At 37.8% G+C, this 23,474-nt stretch overlaps 1 protein-coding gene across 2 annotated transcripts; it reads right to left on the bottom strand.

Annotated features, from left to right (window-relative positions):
• Nucleotides 1–907: 907 nt before the first annotated feature.
• LOC120355827 (choline O-acetyltransferase-like) lies at nt 908–18,797 on the bottom strand. Of its 2 annotated transcripts, none has more exons than XM_039444553.1 (3): nt 18,638–18,797; nt 10,286–10,483; nt 908–1,490 (listed from the first exon to the last, which is right to left on the bottom strand). In XM_039444553.1, exons 1-3 carry the CDS (start codon nt 18,788–18,790, stop codon nt 1,266–1,268), a joined length of 576 nt encoding a protein of 191 aa, XP_039300487.1. In that variant the 5' UTR covers nt 18,791–18,797; the 3' UTR covers nt 908–1,265. The 2 variants fall into 2 exon arrangements, with proteins under 2 accessions (XP_039300487.1, XP_039300486.1); XM_039444552.1 differs by having other exon boundaries at nt 910–1,490; nt 18,587–18,797.
• Nucleotides 18,798–23,474: the final 4,677 nt, after the last annotated feature.

Genomic DNA, 23,474 nt, shown 5'->3' with positions numbered 1-23,474 from the left:
AAACGCCTTCAATTTCAATTGACTTTCATGCCTTTATTATACATTACATTACATTAGCTTATTGCAAGATGTCACGTTATTCTTTATATAAAAATAACGATTAGCCTCCTGCTTGGCATCAGTCGGTAAAGCATGAGATTTAATATAATTAGGTCGTGGTTTTTCTAATAGTATTCAGTCTTAAAAAATCTTGTTAGGTCTAGATATGGGCTTCTCCTATAACTCTTGTAATTCAATAAATAATAAATATATATATAAATGATACTTATACTATAGAGATGAGGAATAAACAATAAATTGCACACCATGAAAATTTCACACATATTTACACAAATAATGCAAAGATCAATCGAGGCAAAAAATATATATATAGAGCGATAAAAAATATAATATAAAAATAGAACAATATTTGAAATCAATAAAAATATCACAGGCTAAACTTTATATTCTAGATTTGTGGCACGAATCATTACCATGTGCCTTTATCTTGAAATCATATGCATTCTTTTGCATGTAGCTGTGGCATGTACTTGCTAATACTTGTCGACTTGGATAATTCAATCAAAAATATGTGCTCTAAGATCAGCTTGATTTAGGATAAGAAATAAGAGAACAAAATTATGGTTAGTCCTAGTGACTAGTTTTCATGGAAGTAATAATATAAAAGTAGGTATGTTACAAGTATTCAGTATGAGAGACTATACCAGCGGCACATAATACGAAAAAGAACTACTGGGACTATCAGCTTGAGTTTACAGTGTAATTTGGAACATTATCGCCCTATACCATGGGATATCTTCTTATGCTATCTTTTCTCTATTATGGTATCACCATACATTTATGGTGTATCAGTATCAACACAATATGATACAGTATTATCTCAACTTGATACACAACAACATAATTTGATACAAAGCTTCCTAACTGTATGGATTATACAAACCATGGGTTCTATTGAGAAAAGATTGCATCTTCTTATGCTATATCTTTGGTTCTATGGAGAATAGATTCCAAGAGATAGCATCTCCTTATGCTATATTCTCTCTATGAATCTATAGAGAAATAATTGCAAAAGTTAGCATTTTCTTATGCTATATTTTCTCTATGATTCTGAAGAGAAATAATTGAAAAAGATAGCATCTTCTTATGCTTAATTCTCTCTATGATTCTATAGAGAAATAATTGCAAATGATAGCATCTTCTTATGCTAAATTCTCTCTGTGATTCTATAGAGAAATAATTGCAAATGATAGCATCTTCTTATGCTAAATTTTCTCCGTGGTTCTATGTCCCCCGGACTGCAGCAGTTCTTGCATGGCCAGCAAACTGTCCTCCAGGTTCTGAGCGAAAAGTGAAGATTTGGTCGACTCGGAAGAATGGAACGCCGATATGCAGAACGTGATAGTATTGGGCCACGGGTTGTAACAGCATCCGTAACCGTCTGGTACCACCGGACCATATCCCAGAACGCAGTCAGATGTGGTTGGAACCTGCAGAAATAATTAAAAGTATCATTTCAGCGGTGGTGACTCGAGTTCAAAGCTCATTTCAGCTTTCATATAATTTAATCTTAAAATAATCTATTTAATCTTTAAAAAATTATACACTAGGGTGGTTGTCACCTGGTCACATGAGACATATATTTGAATCATATATTAGTAAAGTCAGAAAATCAAGCCTGTGAAAGTCAGAGTGGTGTAAGTCATATAAACCTTCTTCTGAGAAATTAAAGGTTTTAGTAGAAGCTATTCCCTCAATTCCCAAGTGAGAAGGTGATGAATTTAATGTTTTCGCCACACTGCACAGAAAGCAGCTGTTTTCCAGTCCCTATGTAGATCTGAAAGACCTTGTTTGCAGACGACGTCAGAAAAGGGTTTCTTTTCCGTCTAGCCAGAAAGTTGTCTCTTTCAGCCGCTCATGGAAGTAGTTAATAATCATCCGCTAGATCGGGCGAGTGTCCACTTCATCATCAGCTGAAGTCGCCATGATTTCAGTTCCAGTTTCGAATCAAACTAATTCACTTCGCAACCATTTTATTCAATTATTTATTGTTGATTAGTGCATTCCGAATTTTCAAAAATGCTTGAAGATGACTGTGGTATCCAAGTGAAATTTTAAAAGATCTGAAATCCTGACTGCAAATCTTCTACACTAAAATCAAGAGATAGGTACGATAGCTTAACTTAACGAGTTTCTTTATTTATTTTGTCAGCAATACCTGTAGTGTGGCAAAAAATATCGTTCGTCCGGCACGGGCAAAAATGTTTTTTCCGCGTCTCAATCTTTTAGTCTGCTCTACGGCCTCGAGGACTTGAAAACCGATTTCGAGCTGGAAAAATCTCATTTTCTGCTCTAGATGCGAAATATACTATTTCAGGGCCACAGGCATGTTTTGTTCTCACTAATGACTATTGATTCGACCAAGAAAATAATCAATTAACATTTTTGTAGGTTTGTTAATGACAAAAAAATTGATTAATTAACATTTTTGTAGGTGTGTTAATTACATGCAACACTATGATGAATATGACTCTCTCTCTCTCTCTCTGGACAGTTCCTTGAACCATATGACTTACACCACTCTTCTAGTAATAGATTTATAGTTCTAGAACCCATAACCGGACTTGACTCGAAAATAAAAAAAAATGACTTACACCACTCTGACTTTTACAGGCACATATTGGTCAGGATTTTAGAGTTTAATGAACAGTATTTTGTCTTTGAACAATCTTTGTCATTGACAGAAAGATTGTTTATTCTATTTGTTGTCAATATTAACGTTAGCTTCTCTCTGTGACATGATACATCACAACTTATTTCTCATCATTCTTATAAATTTCGATAATTTTCGAAAATTCTTCCTTCAGATCTATTTTTTGTTATATTTCAATGACCTGATAAAACTTTTAGTGACATACACATTCTTGTATAAGTTTTCAATTGGGTTTCTCTGACCACTGCACTTTCATCCACTAAAATGTATTGGTTTGAGAAAGAGTTTTTCACGATTTTCATTTTCAAAATATTTGTTACCATTATTCACCTCACATCTTCTGTAAGTCAAGAATGAGTATCCTATTTTCAATAATAATTTGATACTCATGCAGGAATATTTGGACAATTTGAAACTAAATTAGGAATTGAAGAAGTTTTTGACAATAGCCTGTTTTTTTCTTTTCCGGTCATTGTATTGTTTCTGCTAATCTAATAAATAAAAGGATTATCATGTACACCCTGAGTAGCTTCAGAGGTGGGTGATTGATACCCAGGTGTTGCTCCTGGATGACTTCGCTCAGTCGTAATGTGGGCGGGGAAAGGAGGCAAGTCGAAGTTCCTCTTCCTTCTTCTTTGTGCCTCAGCTGGCGGAACAGCACCTCCTGGTGCTTCTGATGGCGTGAAGGTCGCTCTCTTCTCTGATGACACCACTTTGATGTAATTTTGTATCGGCCTTACGGCCTCGGTTCCGCTCCAGTGAAGTAGGAAAAGGAAGGACAGACAGGATAGGGACGGCAGACAACGGTCCGCTGTGCCCTGGGGAGAAGGAAGAATAGGGACGGCAGACAACGGTCCGCTGTGCCCTGGGGAGAAGGAAGAATAGGGACGGCAGACAACGGTCCGCTGTGCCCTGGGGAGAAGGAAGAATAGGGACGGCAGACAACGGTCCGCTGTGCCCTGGGGATGGAAAGAATAGGGACGGCAGACAACGGTCCGCTGTGCCCTGGGGAAATGGGAGGCAGGGACGGCAGACAACGGTCCGCTGTGCCCTAGGGAGATGGAAGGTCAGGACGGCAGACAACGGTCCGCTGTGCCCTAGGGAGATGGGAGGTCAGGGACGGCAGACAACGGTCCGCTGTGCCCTGGGGAAATGGGAGGACAGGGACGGCAGACAACGGTCCGCTGTGCCCTAGGGAGATGGGAGGTCAGGGACGGCAGACAACGGTCCGCTGTTCCCTAGGGAGATGGGAGGTCAGGGACGGCAGACAACGGTCCGCTGTGCCCTGGGGAAATGGGAAGACAGGGACGGCAGACAACGGTCCGCTGTGCCCTAGGGAGATGGGAGGTCAGGGACGGCAGACAACGGTCCGCTGTGCCCTAGGGAGATGGGAGGTCAGGGACGGCAGACAACGGTCCGCTGTGCCCTGGGGAAATGGAGGACAGGGACGGCAGACAACGGTCCGCTGTGCCCTAGGGAGATGGGAGGTCAGGGACGGCAGACAACGGTCCGCTGTGCCCTGGGGAATGGGAGGTCAGGGACGGCAGACAACGGTCCGCTGTGCCCTGGGGAAATGGGAGGACAGGGACGGCAGACAACGGTCCGCTGTGCCCTAGGGAGATGGGAGGACAGGGACGGCAGACAACGGTCCGCTGTGCCCTAGGGAGATGGAAGGTTAGGGACGTACGGCAGCCAACGGGCCGCTGTACAGGACAGGAGGTCGGGGACGTACGGCAGCCACGGCCGCTGTACCAGGAGCAGGAAGGTTGTGAGCGGAATGCTGTGGTCTGGGGCTCGTCCGGCCTTTAAATACTCCCCCAAAGTGGAGGGGATGGAGTTGAGCCGCCGCCAGAGGCGGTGGAAATCGTCTTGATGCGCGGAAGATGGTGCGCCATCGGTACCTCCCTTATCTCCGCGGTCGGCTAGCATTGCTGATAGCCGAGCGTCTTTCAACAATATTATTTATTATTTGGCAATATTTTCCGTCACAATTTTACTTTGTGACACCCCACTCCTACTTGGGGGGAGGGGGGGTCGGAGCCCTCTATGGCACCACCTTTAAAGGCGTGAGCCATCTAGGCATCACCTTAAGAGGTGTACACCTCTCAGGCATCACCTTTAGAGGTGTATGACACTCGCTATAAGCTTCATCTATACCTGGTCCACAGGTACATATTTACATCGTCCATTTGATAATCGGACTTTTATGCATGGCTTGCAGCCGTTTACGCTTGCCTGGGTTGTGTTGCGGTGGCACAGCACCAGATCCATATTTTTAGATGGGCCTGGTCTGGGATCCTGTGGGACTATCTGCTTTGTGTTGACCGTGATGCTAACATCTGACTCGACACGAACTGGAACTCGCCTCACTGAGACCTCAACCGTCTCTTTGTCATTTAAGGGTGACTCTGATCCTTTCACTATCACCCTCTGTTTTGTCATGTGAAGGGGGGTGTCAGTTGGTCTGTGGAGGCTGGTATCTCACCTCGAGTTATCCTCTCCATTTCGACTGCTGGGCTAGATTCTGACTTGCCATGAGGTGGCATTCGTTCCATCCTAACTTCTCAGAGTTCAAAGTCTTTGCTTGGACAGTTGGAGCATAAATTGCGGCCTGTCGTTCAGAGTCATTCATTCCATCACAGTGATCAACTATGTCATCCCTGGATGCTTGTCTTGGAATATATGACAACTCTGCCTCTCTATCAATCAAGGCATTGGGTTCGACTCTGTTCAAACCATCCTTCTTGAACATCCTTCTGTTCCGACTCTTGTTGTCTGGAGATTTGGAGTCTACAGCCGCTATTGTTGGGACTGATGTTCTCTCAGTCCTCAATAAGAGCAATCGTGACATAATTCGCTGACTTGAAGGATTCAATTGGGGAGGATCCCACTCCACCTCTCTCGTGATGTGTGAATATTCACTTTGTTATCACGCATAAATTCCATGCCTAATAGCAACTCTTGTCCAAGTCCTTCCATTATAGACGCCACTAGTGGAACTGTGATTTGTCCTATAGTTACATTAGTGTCAGCTTCCCATTTAATGGGGTAGATCGTCCATCAGCTAATATTGCGTGGTGATGAGTTGGTACCTTCCTTATCATCCCTATTCTTTGGAGAACTTCATAAACCTCATTACTCATATAATTAGCTTCAGCGCACTATCTAGCAATGCCGACACTTTTACCACCGATTGTCACAGTAATGAATAGTCTGTTGTCCTTGATGCTCTTCAATCACAGGAATCCTGTGTGCCGTTCGCATAACTGCTGTCTTGTCGGAGTTTTATTCTCCTTCTGCACATCACAGACACATTTCAGTGCTCTCTTTCCGCTCCTTTTACATGGTGGGATATCGGGACAGTGTGATCTCCAGTGCCCCGGTCTCTTGTATTGCCCACACATGGGTTCAGACTCACTGAGAGATGGTCTGTTACTAGTGGGGGTTATAACTGTCTCAACCTTGAGCCTTGTATCTTTTTCGTGTCCTCAATCATGTGAACTCTCGAATTCTGTCTATTCTGTTTCTCCTCTGCTTTTATTTGTTCATACTCCTCGCGAATTTTTTCCAATTCGTTGATACTATGAACATCTGATTGCCGAATATACAATTTGTACCGTGGGAGGAGATTCTTATACACTCTCTGTAATTTATTCTCGTCTGTAAAACCTCCTCGACGCCATGAGTGTCAGTACATCTTCGAGAAATTCGTCAAACGATTCACCTTCTTTTTGCTTCCTTGCCTGAATTAGAGTCTCGAGGTCCTCCTCATAGGTAAGTGGGTAGTAGCGTGATCTGAAATCTGTCACAAAATTGTCCCATGATTTCCACTGGTCACGACGATTACGCATCCATAGGTAGCTTTACCAACTAGTAATTCAGGTAGCGCGACTAGTAGTTGGTTGCCAGTGAGCCCATAAGCTTGTTGTAGCTCGTCTAGCCTTTCTAAGAGCTGGGGCATCTGATTGGCCATCGAATGACAGTCTCCAGCTTCTTACTTTGTCACATACCGCCCCTGGGTCCATAAGGGGGTTTGTGTGAATGTTGGTTCCAACTTCAGCATGAGTACCTGTTGCTGAGTGTCGGATCCTCACTGCTTCTGCTCACTATTCCAGGTCTTGGGCTGGGAAAACGTACAGCCATCTTCTTATGTTGTTCTACTAACAACCTTCTCAACTCAGCAAGTGTTCCAGATGACACTATGCCCCAATCTTGTAGAAGATTGAATGCTTCTTCCTTTTCAATTTATAGATCCAGGAAACTCTGGGGTCGGCTATCACCCGGGGTTTATGTCCTCGACCGACTGATCCTCTGTCAGCTCTGGTGTGAGCATCTGAATCAGACTCTCCCTGTTCACTCATGATTCTTACTTCGTTGCCTCGTGCCCCAAGTGCGGGCGCCAATCTATCACGTACACCCTGAGTAGCTTCAGAGGTGGGTGATTGATACCCAGGTGTTGCTCCTGGATGACTTCGTTCAGTCGTAATGTGGGCGGGGAAAGGAGGCAAGTCGAAGTCCTCTTCTTCTTCTTGTGCCTCAGCGGCGGAACAGCACCTCCTGGGCTTCTGATGGCGTGAAGGTCGCTCTCTTCTCTGATGACACCACTTTGATGTAATTTTGTATCGGCCTTACGGCCTCGGTTCCGCTCCAGTGAAGTAGGAAAAGGAAGGACAGACAGGATAGGGACGGCAGACAACGGTCCGCTGTGCCCTGGGGAGAAGGAAGAATAGGGACGGCAGACAACGGTCCGCTGTGCCCTGGGGAGAAGGAAGAATAGGGACGGCAGACAACGGTCCGCTGTGCCCTGGGGAGAAGGAAGAATAGGGACGGCAGACAACGGTCCGCTGTGCCCTGAGGGGATGGAAAGAATAGGGACGGCAGACAACGGTCCGTTGTGCCCTGGGGAAATGGGAGGACAGGGACGGCAGACAACGGTCCGCTGTGCCCTAGGTAGATGGGAGGACAGGGACGGCAGACAACGGTCCGCTGTGCCCTAGGGAGATGGGAGGTCAGGGACGGCAGACAAAGGTCCGCTGTGCCTGGGGGAATGGAAGGTCAGGGACGGCAGACAACGGTCCGCTGTGCCTGGGAAATGGGAGGACAGGGACGGCAGACAACGGTCCGCTGTGCCCTAGGGAGTTGGGAGGACAGGGACGGCAGACAACGGTCCGCTGTGCCCTAGGGAGATGGAAGGTTAGGGACGTACGGCAGCCAACGGGCCGCTGTACCCAGGACAGGAGGTCGGGGACGTACGCAGCCAACGGCCGCTGTACCAGGAGCAGGAGGTTGTGAGCGGAATGCTGTAGTCTGGGGCTCGTCCGGCCTTTAAACTCCCCAAAGTGGAGGGGATGGAGTTGAAGCCGCCGCCAGAGGCGGTGGAAATTGTCTTGATGCGCGGAAGATGGTGCGCCATCGGTACCTCTATCTCCGCTCCGCGGTCGGCTTTCATTGCTGATAGCCGAGCGTCTTTCAACAATATTATTTATTATTTGGCAATATTTTCCGTCACAATTTACTTTGTGACAGGATTATAAATTTTTCTTATAATACCCAACTAAAAGTTCATATTTTTCGATAAAAATTGGAACACTCGTGCATATTCATATTTCATACAGAAAATGATAGAATATCTGAAAAATCCCACCGGTAAATAAATAATTTTGCATACATTCTATTACTTCCGAAACTAGATTCATTTAATAAGTATATTCTTAAAGAAATTTAGTAAAAGTCAAATCTGGATTATCCAGTGAATTCTGAGTAATTATTTTGTCAGGTAGAAGATTAAAACATAGAAACAAAAATCCCACAAAAACTAACAAAAAAGTGAATTTCTAAAGAAAAATCAAATGAACAAAAATTCAACACTTGGTGAATACTAAACTTTGTAGTAGTATCAAATAAAAAGACTAAGAGTTTGTCAAAAAGCACAGATTTATCGATAGTTAGAGTTAGAAAGACCGGTTTCGGTTGTTACACCATCACCATTTTCGATCTCTGATAAACTCTAAAAAATGAGAGATTGTTTATCAGAGAGATCAGAGAAAAAGATAGATTAGTTTATCAGAGATTGACAATGGTGTAACAACCGAAGCCGGTCTTTCTAACTATCAATAAATCTGTGGTTTTTGATAATTTCTTAGTTTTTTTTTTATTTTAAATGAATAGTTACCACAATATCAACTTCTCAACTACACAAAAAGTTTGTAGTAGTAAAGTTACACTGAACTTGAAAAATTGCAAACTGTACGTTACACATTTGTGTTGGTATATCACCTTGTTTAATTATGTCTTGTGTTTGTATGTTATTTTGTTGTATATTTGATGTTTTATTCTTGCTGATTATACTAGCTTATTCATCAAGAATATGGATAAAAGTTTACATGATGCTACAGACATTGTGCGCTAAAAAGTCTGTAAACTGATGAACTGAGCTCAAAAAAATCTATGTCATAACAATTGTTTTGTAATTACAATAAACTAAATTACTCACAATGATCATGTAACTTGTCAATAGTTACATTATAATTTTCCAAACTGTAGAATGAATGAAAACGGAGTTTATGATGGAAATAAAATATTATTCACTATTAGGTACCCGTGCTTCGCAAGGGTCTATTTTAAAACTTGGCGTAATGAAATCAGAAGAATTGAAGATAGGCCTATAAGATCCTCGTTGATTAAGAATTTATAAGCAGCATTTCAAGTAAATCAGTCCAGTAGTCAGACGTGATGATGCGTCAAACATAATTCCCTATTCTCTACACGTGTGTATACGTGTTTAAGCCAGTCCTTTTTCCACTATTATAGAATAGAAGATGAAAGATAGATGGATATATCATCCATTTATCTATTATCTTCTATACTATAAAAAGGAAATGAATGAAAATAATTTTGAAAGGTTTGAGATATCGATGTGCGGTTTTCACATATCTTTTCTCTGGAAATCCTTTATAGGAATCATGTATCATATGACGACCTTTCAATTAAAACATAATTGAATGCGTCAAACATAATTTTCCTATACTACTTACACCTGTATACGTGTATAATCAAGTTCTTTAATATAATACAAATTTTAATTCCGACCATAATGATTTGGTGATTTTTATGAAAATGTATGTACTATTATGAAGTTGAACATTAATTCTGAAACATCTAGAAGGAAAAATGAAATTGGGCTTCCAGGTGCACGAGATTGATATTTTTAGAATCTATGTTCAAAATTAGGAGATCTAAATCATTCCCGTTTTTCCGGTATGCAATCCACAAGTTGACATGTTTTGATGCGAACAAAACGAACAAACTAACAAACGAACACACGAACAAACACAACCCTACTCTCTCTTATTATATAGATTATTTTTTACAGCTGGTTTGAAATTATTGTTTCTGCTTACCTGACTCGGGTTGGGTACTAATAATGACCTAACTTATCAGTGCTGGTTATTATATAATTTCCAAAACTGTAGAATGAATGTGAAACGAAATTAATGATGGAAATAAGTTATTATTTGTTTACTATTTTTCACAGTTGGTTTAAAATTATTGTTTTGGGAACAATCCGCTTACCTGACTTGTGGATAAGGCAAAATGATTGGCAATTCTGTAGGATTCATCCTTGAACAAGTCCATCGGCTGATCAAGAAGTTTGGACTGTTCTCTGAGGCCCAGCAAGTGACAGTCAATTCCGTCTCCCAGAATATTTTCAATCATTATCTCAGTTTGCTTCTTCACTGCCGCGTCAAATAGAGTCAATTTCTCTTTTTCCTGAACAAAAAATTAATTAGTCACATGTTTCATTAGTCGCTGTGTGTTCTCTTAGGCTAGGCACACACCAGTTAGTCAAGACGAGACAAGACATGATCAGGTGACAACGGTTAATCAAGTCAAGACTAGTCACGTTCAGTCACAATACTTCACATAGTTGCTTATGACGCAACTCACACTGATTAGTCATTGCAATTAGACATGTCTTCATAAGCAACTATGTGAAGTATTGTGACTGAACGTGTCTGATCATGTCTTGTCTTGACTAACTGGTGTGTGCCTAGCCTAAAGCTTTAAGCTTATACCAAAGTTATTAACAAAATGTTATAATAACTTAATCCTTATAGATTCTATTAGATTGAACATAACTTATCATACACATGATGAACTCATGTGTTTGTCAAGTTCCGTTCAATCTAATAGAATCTGTGAGGATTGAGTTATTAACATTTGTTAATAAATTTGGTATAAACGCAGCTTAAGATGGAATAATTTAAAAAAATATTGTAAAAATTAAAAAAAAAAATCGAAAATATGTTTGAAAGAGGTAGTGGAAGCTGATGAATAAAGCTGGATTCCTTCATAATATCAGTACTGTAGCCTATAGCTATGTTGATTAGCTGTGATTGAAAATTGATTGATTCAGTCAGTACTACCATAGAAAAACAATATCATAAGTCTACAGATGGAAATTAATTAGATATGCAATTTATCAAATGCTAATGATTGATTATTATTATTAAACGAAAATCCAATTAAATGCTGTGATTCACCCCGAAGACTTCTGCTACTGCAAATATTGACAACAGGGTGACAGCTAGTTGGAAATTCGATGAGCGCTACTATTCAAAAATTATTTGTTCCCGGGCTGACAAATAATTTTTGAATATTAGCGCTCATCTAGCTGTCAACCCTGTTGTCAATATTTGCAGTAGCAAAAGTCTTCGAGGTGAATAATTACAGCATTTAATATGGATTTTGTTTAATAATAATAGCATAAGTAGATATGCTATAAGTAGATATTTTGTAAAGGGCAAATCAACAACTACAGCTGCAATAAAATTTATTGGAAATGTTATAGAAGAGATTGATAAAGGCAACTATGCAATGGGGGTACTACTTGATTTGTCTAAGGCTTTTGATAGCGTAAATGTCAATATTCTCTTGAAAAAGCTTTTTTCGCTGGTGTGAGGGGTGTTGCTGGCAAATTGATTGAATCAATATGTCCAATAGGATGCAATACGTTAGTGTATGCAATGGAGGATATAGAGCGAGCTCTGATAGATTGAATATAAGCACTGGAGTCCCTCAAGGATCCATACTGGACCTCTTCTGTTTTTCTCTATATTAATGATTTGCAGCTCTCATTCCCAGAATCTCGGATATCACACTTTATGCTGATGATACTTCCTTGTTATTTCATAGCAAAAATATTGTTGACCTTGAGATCACATCAAACTTATTCACAAATCAAGTTGTGCAGTTTTTTAATGAATGCGCCCTCTCTGTGAATCCAAGTAAAAGCCTGGCAATTCAATTTGATTTAAAGAAGACACATCCTTTTGAACCAGCTATTTTTATAAATGACAGCATTGTAGAAAATGCTAATGTAGTTAATTTGTTAGGTTTAACTGTTGATGACAAATTGTCATGGAATGAGCATGTGGATAGGGTGGTGGGTAAAATTAGTAAGGGACTCTTTGTCTTAAGATATATTGTAAAGTATGTACCATTTAACGTAGCAAAATCTGTATACTTTTCTCTGATTTACACTCATCTTGTTTATTGTATTGAGCTTTGGGGAAGTACATCTATGGAAACACTCAAAAAATTTTCATTTTACAGAAGCGTGCAGTACGGTATTTGGCTAAGCTTGATTACAATCACCCCTGTAGAGATGCCTTCATAGATTTAAAAATTCTAACTTTACCATGTATTTACATCTACAGAGTTGTTCTTTTTATTGCTAATAACTTAGACTCATTCCAAACTAATTCTGATATGCATGGCTATAATACACGAGGTAGTGGCAATCCATGTATTGTTCAGCATAGATTGAAGTTTTCCGACAAAGACCCTCGAACCTATGGTCTGAGACTATTAAATAAGCTACCTAGATCTCTGTCCATGTCATCTGCAACTTTTAAAAAAGATCTGTATACTTTTCTTGCGGAGAAAGCATATTATAGTGTGGAAGAGTTCCTCACTGATAGATAAATATTGTTTATTTCATGTCTGTAGTATTTAATACACGTGGTTGGATTGCTGGCTGTGACATGCTTATTCATATGACATTCTTTAGGCTATTTTGAATTATTCTGACGATATATGTTAAGTTTTTGTGATATCTTTTTATAGATTTTGTGTATTGTTTTACAATTTATTGTAAATATTGTCTTTTGACTTTTTTAAATTATTGTAATATTGACTTGGCTGTACTTTCTTGTATTGTTTATGGCTTAATAAATATCTTATCTTATCTTATATCCCATGGTATAGGGCGTTTATGTCGCAACTTTTACTGTTATCTCAAGCCGATAGATAGTCCACGTAGTTCTTTCGCGTGAAGCTTTATGACGCTGGTATATAGTCTCTCATATTGTGCCGTTCATACACTCTCACCCCAACAAAATAGTAAAAATCGACAGTAATCGGCTTGAGATAACAGTAAAAGTTGCGACATAAACGCCCTATACCATAGGATATCTACTTATGCTATTGTTTCTCCACATTATAATGGACGTTCATATCTATTCATCCTTTGTACTATGTGTTAAGATCAATAGCATTCTGAGATTCGATAACAAAGAAATAGTATCTATAGTTATATGAAGAAGTATAATTTTGTTAAATGGCCATGCTTTTTTCAGAAGATAAATAAATAGAAATAATTTGAATTCAAGAAACAGTTCAAGAACAGTTCAACTGCAAGACAAATATTGTGGAAAATATAAAGAGTTTATAAAAAATACAAAGATCAGTTTGGAATAATTCGAAATTAAATTTGCTCATATTACATGCAATTATGCATTAACTCATTATCATTGATATTGCAAATGATACATTTACAACTTCAAGGTTCAATTTTTTCCAATTGATATCAACCAAAAAGTTGACTGATAATATTGCTTCTGGTTTGAGGAAGGTGACTTGTTATGTAATGCATTATTCATTGATATTTTATTTGGAATGTGAAAATTCTGTGTTACAGTGTTTTTATACATGCATTCAATTTGATGAATAAATCTGGAGCTGTTCATGATTGTGAGGGAAATAGATACACTATCTGTGATGTTTACACTATGAACAGAGAAATTATGGAATTTCTCAATATTAAGGTGAAATGAAAACGATATTGTCAGTTCCACATAGTTTATTTTAGCCAAACTTAGTTTCAATGCACGTAACAAAATATTAATAACTTAATCCTTAGGCTAGGCACACGCCAGTTAGTCAAGACAAGACATGATCAGACACAATACTTCACATAGTTGCTTATGAAAACATGTCTAATTGCAATGACTAATCAGTGTGTGTTGCGTCATAAGCAACTACGGTATGTGAAGTATTGTGTCTGATCATGTCTTGTCTTGTCTTGACTAACTGGCGTGTGCCTAGCCTGAGGATTAAGTTATTAACATTTTGTTACGCAGATTTAGTGCATTGAAACTAAGTTCGGCTAAAATAAACTACCTAATTATGTGGATCTGACAATATCGTTCATTTCACCTTAATATGGAGAAATTCCATAATATCCCTGTTCATAGTGAAAACATCACAGATAGTGTATTGTTAGATAGATTTTTGTTAGACTTCTGAAGACCACTGAAGATGATGCCTTAGTGCATTGAAACTTAAGTTTGGCTCAAATAAATTATATGGAACTGACAAAATCGTTTTCATTTCACCTCAGTGATTTTATTTTTCTGAATGATATAAACTAGAAAGAGCTGTACTATGAAAATACACTGTAATATAATATACACTGTAATTTTATTTGCTGAATATATTATTTTTTTTTAGAGAATATGTATTTGAAAGAATTGTATTCGAGCGAATAAGTTATTATGTAAGTGAGAGAATAAGATATTGATATTTAAAGTCTGAAGATATTGCAATTAGGATAAATCACTTCACTTTTATGGGCTACTTTATTTAAAATGATTGAAAACAATATAGAAACATGAAGTACCTTTAATAAACATTCCAAACAACTAGTTTCCAATTCAAAAAACTAGTTTCAAACAACTAGTTTCCAATTCAAAAAACTAGTTTCCAATTCAAACAACTAGTTTCGTCCTTTTCGGTTGGAAACTAGTTGTTTGAATTGGAAACTATTGTTTGAAATGTTTTAAATTGAAGGTACTTCATGTTAATTTTTTAAGTTTGAAATGTTTCAAGTAAAAGGGTACTCCAAGTTTTTATATTGTTTTAATAATTCCCACAATTAGGATAAAATATACATCCAAGGATATTATCACAATTCTCCCATATAATTTTGATTAGTTGTTTCCAATTGTGCACACTATCGTTTTCAAAAATCATAAAGTGATGGGTTATTTACACGATTTGTGAAAGTAATATTACTCACAATAAACATGAACAGCTCTGTATGCCAACCATAATACATTTTTGAAAATGTTAAAATGTGGAGTATCTTTAAGATGAAATAGAGAAAAGAGCTGTTAAATAATGAATAGAGTAGTAAAAGTGGTAAATAAAAAACTTGCAGAGTTTGTGTGAATGAAATTAAATGCATTCCAAGTTCTCGTGATGTTCCTCTATCGCTTGTTTATGGGAAATTGATTTCTCACAATGTGTCTCTTTACCATTATTCTGTTATATTATTTTTGCTTGTTAAAAATAGAGCAACTCTGTATGTATAGGGCACGACCCTGATAACAAATTTTGAATTAAATGGGTCTTATTTATTTTATGATTTGTTCTTGTCTAAAGTTTTATTGTGAATTAAATTGTGTTATTAATTTATTTTAATTGTTAATAATAACAGAATGACTAGCGGTTGAGGTGCGTACAGATTTACGTGCCGCGAACATGAGCAATTCACTTTTATATCAGCTGATGTCAAGCTTTTTATATCTGTATCTTACCGTTTCTGTAAAAATACAGATATAGTGAGCTGATTAAAAGTGAATTGCTCATGTTCGCGGCGTGTATATCTGTACGCACCTCAAGATACAAACAACTCCAAATCCCTGGGTCACACAAGTAGTTTCAGATAATTGAATTAAAATTGGGGTTTGTGAAAAAATGTTTACCATACATCTCTGTGAAGACAATAATTCAGTTCATGATTTATTCTATCATAGAGTAAAGATACCGTTAAATATATATTGTATTATTTATATATTAATGTTTCAATCTGGTACATGGATAAACAGTTACTACATTGTAATCTTGTTGAGGAAGCTTCAAACAACAATAGAATTTGTGGTGGATTACTTAAGTAACGTATCTAGGTAACTTCACAACAAGAAATGCTTGCTGTTGACCAGGTCGCGGTCACCAATATAGGAATTTTGTTGCATATTTCCTATAAATTCAATAGGAAATAGAAAGCAAAACAATTATTGATGTAAAAGCTTTCATAAAGAATTATTAATTTGGCATTAACATGTTGTTAGCCTAAAGTTTATAGTTTCTTTCTTCCAACGTTTTCTAATTTAAATTTAAGTACCATACCCCCGTAACTTTAAATGGAAATCAATAATTTATCATGCTATAAAAACCCTAGAGAAAATGTAGCACAAGAAGATTTCCCATGGTATAGGGCGTTCATGTTCCAATTTTCAATGTATACTCAAGCTTATAGTCCTAGTAGTTGTTTTGGTGAAGCTATGTGACGCTGGTAGTCTCTCATACTGTGCCCTTCTTACACTCTCACCCAGCCAAATCAGAAATGATAGACTATAGTCGTCAGTATCGGCTTGAGTTAACAAAAAATCGTCTTGAAATTTGGAACATGAACGTCCTATACCATGGGATATCTACTTATGCTATATTTTTTCCATGATAAAACCCTTAAAGTAAAAATCAAGCTTTTTATATATTTCTGAAGCCATAAATTCTCCTGAAGATCCATTTTTCACAAAATTTATTTCCTATTATGGTTGATCAATATTTCTAGAGATTCATAAAATCATTTTTCTAGAGTTCAGGTACCTTTTCTAGATCAAAAAGTGGTCAGGTTTGATTAGAAAGAAATTGACCCTGCTTATTCCCTATTATGGTTGATTAATATTTCTAGAGATTCATAAAATCATTTTTCTAGAGTTCAGGTACCTTTTCTAGAACAAAAAGTGGTCAGGCTTGATTAGAAAGAAATTGACCCTGCTTAATAAACAAATTTTTCTGAAAAATTGGATTTGGAGTTGATTGTGGGTAACAGCCATCATCGGTTCAACAATGTATTGAAATAGTTATTTTTGTTTTTTAATAATATTTTCAAATTTACTTTCCTTATTGTCAGTTGTTTTTCTTAGCTCATCTATTGCACAATTCAAGTCACTTGGCAGCGTTTGCAAATATACGGAATATATTGAATACATTTTTTCTAGATACCTTGGCGTGAACGAGTATTAATTGAGAAGGCTTCATATGTAGAGCATTTATTTTATTAATCTTTTAAATACTATTATTCTTTTCTCTATGTAAACTATAAGTATGGTTTTCATTCTCAATGAAACCTAAATGATATATCTTTCATTGTAGAAACCCCTCATGTTTCTAATAAAGCCATGCATAAATCACTACACACCGTATGAAATTTAATCAGTTATTTTCTACTAAAGTTAATATTCAATTATGAGCGATTCCATACGGGTATGTGCTTGATAAAAATGAGAAAAACTTCTATTATTTACTTGTAATAAACTTTCAACTAATGGGCTTAATAGGAGATAGAGAATATTAATGTTGGTCTTGCAAAGAAATGAAATACAATTTGAAATTAAGTGTGGAGTAGATTGGAAATATACTGAATATTAATTAATATGGTCGAATAACTGAGGATTGTTGAGATACTGAGATACCAGAAACGGAGTGTTGCCAACATTCTAACACAAAACTCCATGTGAAATGTTGGAGTTTAGTGAGAGGCTTGGTCTACACACCTGAACTTCAGGTTTGGCTAGTCGCATCAACACAATATTCTAGCCTCGGTCCAATGCGTAGTCTTGGACTAACGCTAGACCAAGTCTAGTATCATAAAATCAGAGCTCATGGACCGGCCCTGGAGATCTTGATCTGCAATCTATTGTCCAAGTTATCAACTTTTTTAATGTTGGCTGACAATGAATTTATATTTAATTACAGAGAATCTCTATCACCGTATCATATTTACCATATCAAAAACAACTAGTTCTGGCGACAATGCTATCAGGCCTATCAAGTGTACTTTCAAAATGAATTATTTTTGGTGTAATGTTGTGTCATTTTGAAAGAACCCTTGGTAATGGCATTATCGCCTTGTAACATGTAGGCCCAATAAGGGCTCTAGTAATCTATGTAATGAACATTCAAGAAGTAGCCCTATCAAAGTACTCAGTTAATATTGAATATTATTATGAAAGAGTTTTCATTGACCAAAAATTGTTTAGTAGGCTTCTAGAGTCATCTTCAAGGGCCAAGACATACAAAGCGTTTTTAGGCGTTTCTGCATTGGCGGTGGACAAATCGGCAAGGCAGGAGTTCTGATGGCTGTTATCAAATTATTCCCCAATCACAGCCAATCAGAGAGCTTCCTGCTCTACCACTCGTTTGAGATGCCTGAGAAAACGTTTCATATGGCTAGTCTCTAATAATTATATAGTGAACAACTACAAGTTAGACTTAACCTATTTCGGACTATGTGTTACCTTATCTAAATTTGGGAGAGGAATAGCACAAGGCTACCTTATTTTTTCTCTCCCTATCATTTTGATGATGTACTTATTGTATGAACCAATAAAGAATATTTGGGAAAAGGAAGAAGTGTGGAATTGAGACAATTCGACAGCTGCCAAGCTACTTGAACGGCACACTAGAAGTGGCGCTCTACCAAGAAAGAGACAGAGATATAGAGATAGAGGATGCGCGACTCACTGAGAACAGATTGAAAGTGACTCGTTTCCCGGGCTGCAAAGGGTCGCTGACCTGCGTTTCGCTGTCGTCAGCACTATTCTGCTGGTTCATGGCGCGCGTCCATTCGGCCGCCTCGGCGCTGGCTGAGCGAATGCAGTCGACGCGACCCAGGCGGAAGCGACGCGTTGATGCGCTCTCGTAGGTCGCTGTCAGTCGGCCATACATTCTGTAATGTCAGCGTTATTAAAAATCATATTGCTTATAGTCCGTGCAAATTTACTTGAGACTTGGAGAAATATGCAGAGCAGAGAAATGGAGGGAGATCAGCCAATTGCAGTGATTGATAGAGTGGACGCGCAGTTGCCGAATTGTCAGTCGTCTGACCACTTTCAGACAGGAAACTTTGCATGTGTAGCATGAACACATGAACAGTCACTAGAAGTTGGAGATCGCTGGCCGCTTCAAAACGGCAACATCGCGCCTCTGTATCCCTCCCGCTGTATGCTTTCTCTGCTGCGCATGCCCAACCCAAGTCGGAAGTAAATTTACACAGACTATAATTGAGAGCCAAGTGAGGTGATGTCACATAAGCGTTTTTTGGCTGATTGGGTTGACGTTTGAGAATCAGCTGATAATCAACCAATCGGAAAGCTTCCTGCCCTGTCAACTAGTCTGAAAACGCCTAATGTGGTCTCGCCCTGAAGGATACAGTTGCCTGTTTGTCTAATGACAGACAACGACAACAAACCTTTGTTAATAAGGAGCTGACTACACTGTGAGTCTCACTTAGGGTAAAGTAGTAGGGTGTGACCACGCGTTCAGATGAAAACAAAATCTGGGAAAAGCAATGGAAACATTCACACTGAACGCAAAAGCAAGCGTTCACTTGCTGGTGGCGTTCAGTGTGAGCAGCGACAGACAAGTCACAATGTGATTCTCTTGCTCTTTCGAGATTATGTCTCTCATCTGTAGCGTGGTCTCGCGTGCACTGCGCGAACGTGCATCCAATGTGATCATACCCCAAGTTACTATACTCTGTACAAAATTACTTCTTACTTGGGATAGACATGCGCAGCAGTGAAAGCAAATAGCGGGAGGGATACAGAGGGGCGATGTTGCCGTTTTGAAGCGGCCAGCGATCTCCAACTACTACACCTTTTCCAACTGTATTTGAGAAAGTATCAATTGTGAATGAGAATTGTCATTTTTATTTGAGAAAACATCGAATGTAAATGAGAATAGTCAATTGTATTTGAGAAGTCATCACTTGTAATTGAGAATAGCGAATTTTATTTGAGAAAGTATCATTTGAATTTGAGAGCATACGATTTGGAATCGAGAAGTTGTCAGTTGTAATTGGGAGAATATTTTAAAAAACCAGTATTTCCAGTACTTATATTTTTCATAACTGTACTCATATAAAATGATATAATATGTTTCATATTCGAATAAAACGTTTAGTTTTTGAACAAAACATAATTTTCAAGCCCCAAAATCCATTGAAGAATTGTCGAATTGTTGATCAAGTGATTCAGTTGATGAAGTTCAATTGCGCCGTAAGCGTAGAGAATTTGATCTTCATCAAGTGCAATGTTTCACAAAATGTTTGAAGACAAAAGTCGCGTTGCCAATACATACATAGCAATAATACTCATTAATCATTCGTAAACAGTACAGGGGAAATACTGTCACCATTGAAAATATTAATTTTCCCTCATGCAAAGCCTATGATAGTAATCGGAATACTGTGTACGTAGTACAGTATCCTTTCATGCTCAAATCAAACCTAAATTTTAGGCTACAGAAGAGTCACGACATGTCAATTGGAAAATTTTCTCATTTTCAATTGATATCTTCTCATTTACATTTGACGATTTCTCAAATACAATTCACTATTCTCAATTACATATGATGACTTCCCAAATACAATTGACTATTCTCATCTACATCTGACATTCTCTCAATTTCAATTTATACTTTCTCAAATTAACTTGATACTTTCTCAAATGAAATTGGAGAAGGTGTAGTTACTGTTCATGTGCTCATGCTGCACATGCGAAGTTTCCTGTCTGAAAGCAGACAGACGACTGACAAATTGACAACTACGCTTCTACCAATGACTCTATTAATCACTCTAATTGGCTGATATCCCTCTATTTCTCTGTACCAATATTCCTTCAAGTCAGAAGTAATTTTGTACGGACTATAAGTGGAAAGTAGATTCTTATATGGTTTTTTGTTAGTGGGGAGTCGCTTACAAGAAGGTCCCAACCTGCCTGAATAAATAATTCAAGCCTTCAATGAGCCTCACAACTGTTATACATCACCCGAGGCCGCCGACAGTTTAACGTGCTCATTCGATAACACGTGAGAAGAATGATTGTTTGTCAAAGGTACATTTCTACGGTTACGGGCGCGGCCACACAGGCGTTTTTTCAGGCGTTTACAGACGAGTCGGCAGGGCAGGGAGCTGTCCGATTGGCTGATTGTCAGCTGATTCCTGAACGCCAACCCAATCAGCCAATCGGAGAGCTGCCGACTCTTGTGAAAACGCCTGAAAACCGCCTAATGTGGTCTTGGTTTTTTTCAACTACGAAAACCGTTTGTAGACTATGGAGAGATATAATGAACTACCAGTAGAGTATCTTATCACAATTATGAAAATAAAAACATTATTTTTCAGTCATGGAGAGATATATTTTCTCGGCGAATACAGTTGACGAATTACAATAGGTAAATATCAACGTTAGTAGACAGAAGGTTGATCATTCACAGGTGTAAGATTCGAAGTGGTGGGGGGAATGCCAGCGTGAGTCACGTGTAGTAAAAAAGTGATAGAGTAACCACACTGAGCATACATTTTATTCACTGTATCTTCAAATACATCGTCGTTTAATCCCCTCAAGATTGACCTAGAACTTAAAAATTCTCCATACTTATAGCGAATTAATCACCGATTCTAATGATGTTGTTTAATATTTCAAGTTTATTCAACTTGTATGAATGAAATGAATTTGAAAGTTTTTCAAGAATCTAAACACGTGACACGAAAAAGTTAATAAACTGGAAAAGCGTTAGTAGACAACGTTATACTATTATAATTTCAGTTTAACCCATAAAAAATCTTGATAAACCAATGCATTGCAATAAAACAATAAACCGATCCCGATAAATCCAATGAATTTCATTCATATAAATGCACTAAAACACATGCTGGTATCGAGCACATGTTCTACGAGAATCAAAATATCTCATCCCCGAAATTCACAAGCTGATGTATAGCCAAACTACAAAATATAAACACGACCTTGAAGATAAAATAATAAACCTTAAGGGTGTGAAAGGGAAGGTTAGTAGGTGGGTTTTTGCTTTTATATTGCAAAATGCTTGTATTATTAAAATGTTTTGATAATTACTGTAAAGCAGAAACAGAAAGCTTGCATGTCAGAAAATGTTTGTGTTATATAATTTGACTATAGGTCACCGTATGATTTTCAAGAATGCGATATTCTGCCTACTCTGCACTACAGCCTACGTCACGGCTGCAGTTCCCCCACTCCAATTGCATTTCAACTAGAATACTATAGATGAGTGACCAACCTACTGTCTACTAACTTTGGGTAAACATGGTATAAGGATGATTGATAACTGTTCGCTTTTGAACGATCATATCCACCACACTGAAGAAAATATGTTCACTTTGCATCTTCTATTGAGAACGATTTCTCCCACTTAATAAACGATGATAAAAAACATCAAAAACTGAATTATTAATTCAATTTGTTAGAAATATTATTTGCAAACTCACTTGTGATGATAGGTCAGTTGAAGCGCTAACTGAATGTAGGATCAGGACTGACCGCGCACTTCTTGATGAAATTTTTCCCGTAGCCTGCGAACCGGTAGATGTACAAATCAGGTCTTCCACCAGACTGAAATTGAAATAGAAATTTTTGAGATGAAACAGATTACATTTATTCTGATTCAAAAGAAAAAAATTAAAATCGAAAATTTCAGGATTAATCGAAATTGAAAAATTGTCAAGATAAAACAGTGAGAATACAAATCAACAATCGTTCTAATTTGTATAAAGAATAAAAATAATATCAACTGATAAAACATTGACACTGTTTTGAGAGAGGTGTAAAAGAATATTTTTCATAATTCCGATAGTTTGTTTTCATGTATGAAACTGAATTTATCATAGAGAAACAATAGCGTAAGTAGATATCCCATGGTATACGGAATTTATGTCGCAACTTTTACTGTTATCTCAAGCCGATTACTGTCGATTATTGTCAATTTTTACTGTTTTATTGGGTTGAAAGGGTAGAACGGCACAATTGAGAGACTTCAGCGTCACACAGCTGCAAGGGGAAGAAACTACGTGAACTATCGGCTTGGGATAACAGTAAAAGTTGCGACATAAACGCCCTATACCATGGGATATCTACTTATGCTATCGTTTCTCTATGGTAAAACTAAGGCAACTTATTTTATTGATATTTATTGATCCTTATTTTATTGATAAAACTACATTAGAAAGTGGTTGTAGTTATGTCACATTATGAGAGTAATAATATGGAATCTATGTTATTTCCAGTTTATAATATGAAATGTGATCGTAATTTCAAATTTGCTATCAATTTCTAGCTGACGACCCCTCACTTGATAATGTAGGCAACCCGCTGAACTCCATCATCGTCAATTTATTGAATGAAAAAAAGACTAAGAAATTGTCAAAAAAACCACGATTTATTGATAATTAGAAAGACAATGGTGCAATAACGAAACCGTATTTTCTAATTATCAATAAACAGTGGTTTTTTGACAATTTCTTAGTCTTTTTTCATTCAATATGAATAATTACCACAATTATCAACGTCTCAACTACCAAAAAAATGTCACA

The sequence above is a fragment of the Nilaparvata lugens genome, unplaced genomic scaffold (genome assembly GCF_014356525.2).
Source record: "Nilaparvata lugens isolate BPH unplaced genomic scaffold, ASM1435652v1 scaffold4931, whole genome shotgun sequence".
Classification (NCBI taxonomy): Eukaryota; Metazoa; Arthropoda; class Insecta; order Hemiptera; family Delphacidae; genus Nilaparvata; species Nilaparvata lugens.
The sequence above is the reverse complement of the archived record's forward strand: the minus strand, read 5'-3'. Positions and strand labels throughout refer to the sequence as shown.

Excerpts from the sequence above, each read along its gene's own strand:
- LOC120355827 (XM_039444552.1), bottom strand. The coding sequence starts at position 18,790 with ATGTATGGCCGACTGACAGCGACCTACGAGAGCGCATCAACGCGTCGC. Across the intron at positions 10,484-18,586 it reads TCACTTTCAATCTGTTCTCA|GAAAAAGAGAAATTGACTCT; the intron begins GTGAGTCGCGCA and ends TTTTTTGTTCAG. Across the intron at positions 1,491-10,285 it reads TTGCCTTATCCACAAGTCAG|GTTCCAACCACATCTGACTG; the intron begins GTAAGCGGATTG and ends TTATTTCTGCAG.